At 39.5% G+C, this 9,255-nt stretch overlaps 1 protein-coding gene across 8 annotated transcripts in view; it reads right to left on the bottom strand.

Annotated features, from left to right (window-relative positions):
- Nucleotides 1–667: 667 nt before the first annotated feature.
- The window catches only part of PANX2 (pannexin 2), a 23,922-nt gene continuing 15,334 nt past the window's right edge, over nucleotides 668–9,255 (bottom strand). Inside the window, exons 2-4 of one of the 8 annotated variants that reach the window (XM_035337804.1) lie at nucleotides 6,999–7,150; nucleotides 4,389–5,893; nucleotides 668–2,530 (exon numbers count right to left, since the gene is read on the bottom strand). In XM_035337804.1, coding sequence (XP_035193695.1) covers nucleotides 2,169–2,530; nucleotides 4,389–5,874 — 1,848 coding nt within the window. In that variant the 5' untranslated portion in view covers nucleotides 5,875–5,893; nucleotides 6,999–7,150 and the 3' untranslated portion in view covers nucleotides 668–2,168. Of the gene's footprint in view, nucleotides 3,428–4,388; nucleotides 5,894–6,998; nucleotides 7,151–9,255 lie in introns of all 8 variants that reach the window. The other 7 variants (XM_035337832.1, XM_035337812.1, XM_035337842.1 and 4 more) reach the window with 7 other exon arrangements.

Genomic DNA, 9,255 nt, shown 5'->3' with positions numbered 1-9,255 from the left:
GTACTGAACTATAATGGTTTTAATTTGCCTGAAAAAAAAAATAAAAATCTAACTAGTGGATTGCCTAGATGAGTGAATATAATGCAGTAGGGTATTTGGCTCACCTCCAAAGTCTTGATGTGACACTGGTGAATCCAAATGGATGGTGGCTGCCCATTGGCAGGGCAGAGACCTTGTTTGCAGTGCCTTCAAGGGCTCTGCTCCGAGGGTTCCCACCTGGAGAAAGCTTCCTCTGCCTATGCAGGTGCAGATTTGTTCTTTAGAAACTTCACACAGGTTATCAACTGACAGACCACAACAATGCCCTGGGGTTTGCACTCAAATTGGTTAGAAGAGGGGTGGTAAACCTGTGGCCCTCAAGCCAAAGGCCACTTGTAAACAGCTTGAGTCCTCGCTCATCCCAGGGCAATCTGACATGGACAGCTCTGCAGCACAGAGACCTCAGCGAGTTACAGCCACGTCCTTCTTCAGCTGTCCCCAGTGATCCCTCCCCTGACTGTACCACACATCCCGTGGTTTGCTTCTTGATATTTGTCTGTTTGGGCCCAAAAGGTTGGGCATAACTGAAGTGATCTATGGAGGAACAATAGTTTTACATGTCTCACCTACTGCTTATAATAAAATCCCACTTATATGTAACTAAGCTAGGAAATAGTACACATTAAGCTATTCAGAATAATATGTATTTATTTTCAGTGCTATTTTCATTAAATACTGGTATCATATATCCATGTCTGAGGTAATAAATTAAAAATAAATTCAAGATTTCAATCCTGTATTTGTGCTGTGTAGTTCTTCTACCATTGTACATAATTTTGATGCAAACACACATAATCTGTAATTCTGAATGCAGCTAGTAATATTATTTTAACACAGTCACTTTTTGTTTCACTATAATTTTGCTGAGAATGGTTATTGCATGATACACTTTTAATAGATGTTTTAGTTATACTAGAATTTTCTATTAAATCACACATATCAAAGTTATAGGAAGATGGGGATGAAGATGTGCTTTGAGCCAAGGAAGGCAAATATTGAATCAGAATGATAGCACATACGGCAGGATTATTGTCTGCTTGCACTTGAGTCCAGATCCAGCAAAGCCACTTCAGTATGTGCTTAGCTTTAGACATATGAGTAGTTTCAGTGACATCCATGGCCTTAAGTGTTTGCTGAATCAAGGACTAGCCAAGTCTGCAGACCTAAATTCATGGACTTTCTTTAACTGTGTGTTATTTGAAAACAGTTCTGCTGGTTTCTTATTTTGCAAGATGTTTTGTAACAACCTCTGTAAGATTTTTCATCAGTGAAGCACCCATGAAAGTTTCTAACCTGGTTCATAAATACACTATGAAAAAATAAGCAGCTACAATGACTCTCTTCTACACATTTTGTTAAAACTAACACCTGGTTTGAAAAGTTATTAAAGTAATTTTTCCCATGGTAAAATATATTTAAAAAAATAAACTCTTCATTTCATCATCTTCCATCAAACATATAAGCTTGTTGAAGGGCGGGGCATACCTCAGGTATTTTCATTTATAAATGCAAGAGATTGAACATATCAATTCTTTTTGCACTTAAATGCTGGTGGTAGTAAGGCCCTTTCAGCTAAGTCTCCATCGAGCCCAACATTAGTGAGCTAAAGAAACAAACAAACAAAAATTCGCTTGCATATAACGTTTTCATAATCCTGAATTGTGAAAAAAAAACACCTCTCTGCTTAGAAAAAAACTCTTATTGAACTGCTGCCATTAAAAAAGTATACCTCACCTCCATGTCGTTTTAACTTCAATCAGTGATTCTGAATGCAAAGGATTTAAACACTCACTAAAATTACTGTGGCATGCCATCAGACTCTTAGTGTTCATAAATTGTGCTAAAACCAATTGAATCTGGAAGCTATCGTTCAGAGCTAGAGCTAATGGTTGTCTTGGCATTAAAGGTCTATTTCCACCAGACTTTACTTATTCTACTTGGTAAATGACTGACAGTGCTCATGATGTGATCCTGAAAAACCCTTTGGTATTATTACCAAGAGCTGTTATCACAGTCTGTATGAGGACTCTCCATGCTCATGCAGTGCAGCACGTTGCGGAGGGGACCACGTTTCTCACTGCAGCAGCCTCAGACCCGGCCCCAAGGGAGCAGGCGTGCAGCCGGGGCCTTCAGTACTCCACCGAGCTCACGATTGCCATTGGCTCATCAAACGTAGCCAGCCTTATCTGCTTGGGGGTGGGGATGGAGAGGATTTCCCCTGTGTCAGCCGGTGAGTGAATCCCGTTGTCAATTATGTTTGGGACTTCCTCCTCGTGATCTTCGTAGAGCGTGTTGATGTGCAGCAGCGGGTGCGTGGGGTTGCAGTTCAGTGCAGGGCCCGGTTCTGCTTTGACCGGGTTCAAAGTCATCGTTGTTGTTGCAGCAGTGGTGGCTATGTGGTTGTGGTTGCATGTGACAAAAGCCCCAGCAGCGGGCCCAGTTCTGCATGTCTCAGATGAGTACAGCATCTCTTTCGCAGGATGAGGAGTGTCTAAGAGAAACCAAAACAGCCAGTTAAAAGACGGGTAACCTTTCACCCTCCCCGTCCACCACAGAGCAGTGTCCTGAACCAATAGAGGCCATTGTCAGTTCTGCCATCGATTTCAATGGGAGCAGGAGTGGACCCCAAAGTGAATTTTCTTGGGACCCTTTGAGGAATCCAACAGGACTGCCTCATAACAAGAGGACCGTAAGCTCAGGGAAACAGGACAAACAACAAATGGGTTTTGTAAATCTCACTTTTTTAGGCATGCTCATGCTTCCAAATGTGAATGGTATTTTTGTAAAATGAACAAAAAACAACTGAAAAGTATCTTTTACTCTCCTCTATGGTCTGGCAGGTGTTTTAGAAATGTTATGATTTAATGTTTTGACAAATGCTATGAATGTTGAGAACCACAAGATGGAATACAAATAGCACTGATATTTTCAATGGGAAAAAATAGTGGCTACAGATTGTAAGCCACTTGTTTTCAGAAAGAACTCAGCAATATGCTATCTCTTTCTAGAAATTAGGAGTCTGCCTTACCTGATGGACTGCAATGTTGGTCTAACTCAAAAGCAAAGCTGAATACTTTTAATTAGAATGGAGAGTAACAGAGCCCCAAAACTACAGTAATTATTTTTCACTCTTAAAATATTCAAGCACTAATTTAAACGAAGGTAATTGAGACCAGAAAACCCCAGTAGTTTTGAGGAGTTGAAATCAGAGCAGGTGACCGGATAAGGAAAGCTGTAGAATAGCTCACATGCACATTGGGGAGTTGGAGGGCTCTAAGGAGCATACGGATTTGGAAGTGACAGAAACGTTTATACCTCAAATCACTTCTTTGCTGGGCAGTGGGTGACGGTAGCTGTCAGTCTGTCGAGGCCCAGAGGGAGGTCTTAGCTTGTAATGAGATGAGAGCCATTGCTTTAAGTATGTACAAATCTTTCTGTAACTTCAACCGCATAGTGCTTCTTTCTTATGTCAGTAGCTTACAAAAATAAACAAGAAGATACCTAACTGTCTGTCAGCTTATCTACTGGTCTATCACTTTTCTTAGTGCTTACATGGCTTTCCCCATCAATCTAGCATCTAACAGTTGTTGATTTATTTGGAAAACTCCTCTGAGGCAGGAAAGGGGTAGCATTTGCAGGACACACACAAGGAACTGAGACACAGAAAGAGCATCTCTTGTGAGGCCATACGGGATGTGAATGGCAGAATTCCTGAATCCCAAACCAGCACCCACACTTCAGACCATCCATCCTCTGGTCCACATGAGACAAAGGGCAATTTAAAAATATAATCTGAGTTGTGCCTTCATAGATGGCAAATGCCAACCCCTAAGAATTAGTAGTTACAGGTTTTGTTTGTTTGTTTGTTTTTTCCTACAGGCAGGAGCACAGTTTCTCACACACTCTTAAGAAGTTGCTGTTACTGGTCAGCATACTGGTCGTCTACCATGGCAGTTTCTATATGACTTGAAAACAAGGCAGGTTTGAAATATACCAGGTGCTGGTGGAGCAGGAAGAGTGTCATGGAGGCCAAACCCTCCTCATTTCCTTAGCCAGGCACGACCACATTCATAATTGTGAAAATCTGCTTCTGTTTGAAAGATTACCTGTAGCAACAGCCTACAGGCTGCTTTGTACAGCTCTACCTGTAATAATACTTATCCTCCATGTAGCTGTATTCTGATAAAGAGAGAGAACCATTGTTTCTGAAGCCTACAAATCCTAACATTGTTACTTATCCCAAAATCTAGTAAGGTAGGTCAAACTATTCAGGAATGCTTTGAGTTCCTGAAGGTCACTACAAAAATCATGGTCTGTGGAGGTGGTACTGGCATTACAACATACTGTACCTTTGAGAGAGGAGGTAACGTGTACTATGACATTCTCTTCCTGGTTTACGAATCCACCTTCTTGACTTTTTGATGTAGGCATCGAGGGGATAGCTGGAATCTCTGGCTTGGGTTTTTTACTACTAAGTATATATGGATGTACATCCAAGGAAAAGTGTCGTGTGTGCTTTTTTTCACTGCCTGTGCTTGGAACGGCGTTTGACTCAGTTTTATGAGCTGATGCTTGCTGTGAGGTTTTTGCAGTGGATTCTAGCAAAGGAGCAATAAGGCTATCTGTCGCCGTTTTTCTCCGCACAGGCTTAGGCTTTTCAGGTTTATGGTTTTCAACCTTCATAATGGCTAACTGTTCCTTGAATGGCTGAGGAAGTGGATTGGTAGTTGGGATCCATTTCATCTTCTTCCTTGGTCTCTTAATGATGAGCTGCTCGTTACCATCAATGTCCGCTGGATCGACGCTTGGGTCTATTGTTTGGATCCCTGAATCACGCATGGTTGGAGTGGCATCATGATTAGACTGGGCCAAGGCCGCCAGCAGCTGGCGTACCACATTGTCATACATCAGATCACTTTCGTTTGTAATAAAATCCAGACGGTTCAAAGATTTTATGTGGTCCCGATTTTCATTACAAAACATGGCCAAAATATTGATGTCACAAAACTGGGACTTCTGCCACTGTTTTTTGGTCTTTATTCCAACTTTGTTCAGTTTATCAAATATGAAGTTGGACTTACGAAATATGAAGAGGTGAATTAAGTTGATAAGGATGATCAAGTTCATAAAGCAGAGGAGAACGATATCTACACCCGCAATAATCCTCTGGAGCTGGACAGATGGCAGCTTACAGTTCACTCTGATGTGCAATTTGGAGCTGCTTGTTTTGTCTGGAGGCTCTCCTAGTGCACATGTAAATTCATTTTGCTTCTGTGTAGCATAGTAGGTGGATAAGTATGTAATTGGTATAATGCTTAAAAAGATGATGAACAGATGTCTCGCGAGATAAAGCTTAGCTAAGAAGTTACTGCGTCCTCTTCGTTCCAGGTATTTCTCAAACAAGTTCTGTTCAGGGCTTTTTTCCTTCTCTGCGTTCTCAATGATTTCTCTTTTCTCTCTCTCTGTGATCCCTGGGCCTTTGGACTGGATCTGTTTCTCTATTTTTGGTGCCCGTCCTTCAGCTGCACGGTGGTAGCAATTATCGATCTCCTGGAGCAAAAAATTAAGCTCTGAAGTCAGTCGGGTGGAGGCCAGAAATTCCCAGCCCAGAGCCGGAATGTACATTATCCCAGCAAAAGCCAGCAGTGCATAAGGTAGGAACTTATGCTCAAACAAGGAGGGCCAGTGGCTGGCATCAACTCCTGGCAAGGCATCTTTTAATTCTGTCCAACAATATCCTCTGGCATACAAGGCTTGATCGCGGGTGAAGTTGTGTGGTGTGTAACAGTATATTGGCTCCTCTGTATAACAGAGAGAAAAGTCACTGCTGTGCATTTAACCTACAAAAGGAGCTCTGGAAAATAAACATTTCAAATGATATCAATTTTACTTTACTGTATCTTCATATGACTGTTAAGCCCACAATGTCTATTAGACAGCTCAGCCTGCTCACATATTCACAAGCCTCCAGGCAAAACTATTTACCTGGAAGCTTTATAATGAACCTCAGCTAGAAATGTCACCAATAAATACATATTTTGGTTTTAGTTATCTCCCTGAGAACAATATCCTAAGCTAAAGTGTGGCCTAAACTCTGTAAAGATAAAAGACCTAATATCCACTACACAATAGCTAAGGATGTTATTTTGGCATATGTGCTGAAAGGCATTTAGGTGAAATTTAAGGTTTATCCCAGCTGAATATTCTTCTAAATAGAAAAAAAAAAAAAAAGTTATATATATGATATAGTTAGTAGATAAATCTATTCATTGATATAGTAGAAAAAAATTAAACTTAAAGACATAGAAACATTTAGGCAACTGTATCCCAGCTCATGGTCTTGAATTAAAGTGTGACTGACCAAGATAGAATCTGGTGTGTTAATTGTATTTACCACTATGAAAAATTAATTTTACATTTGAAAATGTAACATCATTTTTTACACAGTGTGCAATTAAATGGTGGAACTCACTGTTCTACAGCATTATGGTAGCAACAAATACAGTGGATCAAGAAAATGTGTAGACAAAATAATGGAAGAAAACGTAGAGCAAGAATTATTTAATACACAGATAATGATCCATTTTTTTTTTCTGTAGCATCATCTTCAAGCCACAGGCTGCTGGGCAGTGGGAGGGTTTTTCAAAGAAAATAATACCATATGCTTGTCTATTTTAATACTACTTCCTAAGCATTTGAGTTTTGCTACCATCAGAGACAGGATATTGGGCTAAAGGACTTTTGCTTTGACACAGTAGGTGTACTGTGTTCTTATGTAATTACAATTCTCTAACAATAGACATGAAAATAATGCAGAAAAGCTTGTGAAAGCTAGAACAGCATTAACAGCTCCAAAACCAATTACCAGTTTCAAAACACCCTCTTTAAAGAGGAAGACCATATTTTAATGTTTTGGCAGGTAGAACAAAGGGAATATAATTTACAGTATTCTGGTATACCTTAAAAAAATCCTAAAATGAGATCCATAGGAAGAAGGCATGTTCTCTTGAATTGAGAATCGCTCAAGAACACCAAGTTGGCTCCAGTTCTGAACGCAGTCTACAATTCAGATGGAGAACAGCTCACTTGAAGAGAGTGGAGGTACTGTTCTCTTAATAATGCAAATCATGAAGAGAAATAATAAAATATTATGTCATTTAAAAGTAGTAAGTAAAATATTAAAAATTAATAGGCAGGCAAAAAAAGCCCTAATCCTTTTGGCATAACAGAAGACTCCTTAGTTGACCAACTAACTACTCCTCATACTCAAGCAAATCAAAAGCACTTACTAGTGCTTTGGTAAAATGTGGATGTGCAAACATATTCTCTGATCTACATGCTTAGAACTGCATAAAATATTTTTTAAGTGATTCAGTGAAGATTCTTTTCTAAAAATACAACCAATTTGGACAGACTTGCTAGAATAAATGATACTACCCAAGACAGCATGTAAAGTGAGTTAAGTCCTGTACATTCTTTAAAAACACTTCTGAAGACTATTTTACAATGATCTACCTTCAGCCTTTCTCAGACACAGCTTCCCATTTAGACTAACATTGTGTATTTAGTCATCAGTTACAAGAAAATATTGTCTCTCGTCTTCAGCAGTTACAGGCCCTCCTAACCCTACGCATGAAAGGATGCATACAAAAATATTCAATTTCTATTCTCAAGGAGTTACTGTATGATTTCCCAGGAGACTCAGAAGATTCCTATATTAATATGTTCCCATCAAAAAAACAGCAATTAGCTTTGAGCATTTCTTATAAGCAGAAATATGTCGAATGGTGTAGAACCTTAGTAGAACCTGCCAACATAAAACTTAGTTTCCTGTGAAATACATAGATTCATTTCTCCTGGGTCTCAGCACCATGAATAGTTGGGAAGACAGCAACAAGTATTCATACAAACCATTTGTAGGGACTTTTTTTGGATTCATGTATCATTTGCTACTACCAAATAAAAAGTGAAGAGTTCTCCTCACCGAGGCCTGAAAGACTAAGGTGACTTCTGGTAGAATTTTATATATACAACAACAAATACTAATTTATAAACAAATAAACACAACAAAATGTCTTAATAATTACATTTATGTTGGACAGATCATTTGGAGACTAATTGCACTTTGTCCACTGCCACTGCTTCAGTGAAAAACGGAAGTTTCACAACTCTGGTTTAGACTCAACAGCTTCATTGGAGGCTACTACAAAAATGTGACTGCCCAGCCCAGTAAAGAAAGCAAAAGCCATTTTATAGGAATTTGTTAACTTTTCCTGTTAAAGTTATTTAGCTGCTCCCACTGCCTAGTAAGTTGAGAGAGAGCTCTAATTTATCAGGATAGCTGAGCACGGTGTTCCATTCTTAATGTTGTTATTTATTGATGCTCGTCCCATATTTTCTCTGCATATTTATTAATTGACATGATTTTCATTATGTGTCAGGTGAATCCCAAGACCCTTCAGATGAAACCCCATCCTCAGTGAAGCCAGAGGGACTTCTGATAACTGCCTGAAGTGGAGGCAGGGTTACACTTCAGTTTTATTCAGTGTTTTCTAACATGTTTGAGTCATACTGCTGGAGAATGTCACTGATCTTGTTAGTTACTCCACAGGGGAGTTTAGCTTATCCTTCTCAGCAAAGGACGTGACTCACAAAGCAAAGCATCAGTCCTGGGAAGCTCATTCATCTAGACACCCATCGAGAAAATGGAGAGGAGGGGGAAAACCCTTCCAGACAAAGATTCAAAGCAAAAGACTAATTTACTTGCTGCCTGAAGGAACCTGTCTCTCTTCATTGACAAGGGGCTGCCAAGCAAGATCAATGCTAGGTTTAAGTTAGCTTTTGTGAATCTCCTTAGGCAACAGCAGCATTTTACCTTGTATTTAACACCATGAAGGTGTTTGATCCTATCATACTAGGGCATGAACCTGTTTCTCCTCCACTGCAATGTGTCAATCAGAAATAAATGAGAAAGAAAAACATCACATCAGTAACTAATCTGGTTTGTTATGAAAGAAGGCATCAACATATAGCTGGATCTCAAAATGCAGGTCTGTTGAGGATGGAGGAGTAGCAAGTTGTTCTCACATACACAGCTCACTTAGCTGTGAAAACCCCATAATGCACATTCAGAAGGCACACCAAATGTTGTTGGTTTTTTTTTTTTTTTTTTTTTTTTTTACTACAATGATCTGATAGATTATCAACATTAAAAAA

This window comes from Oxyura jamaicensis, chromosome 1, assembly GCF_011077185.1.
Source record: "Oxyura jamaicensis isolate SHBP4307 breed ruddy duck chromosome 1, BPBGC_Ojam_1.0, whole genome shotgun sequence".
NCBI lineage: Eukaryota > Metazoa > Chordata > Aves > Anseriformes > Anatidae > Oxyura > Oxyura jamaicensis.
Note: the sequence above shows the minus strand (reverse complement) of the source record. Positions and strands in the feature narration are given on the sequence as shown.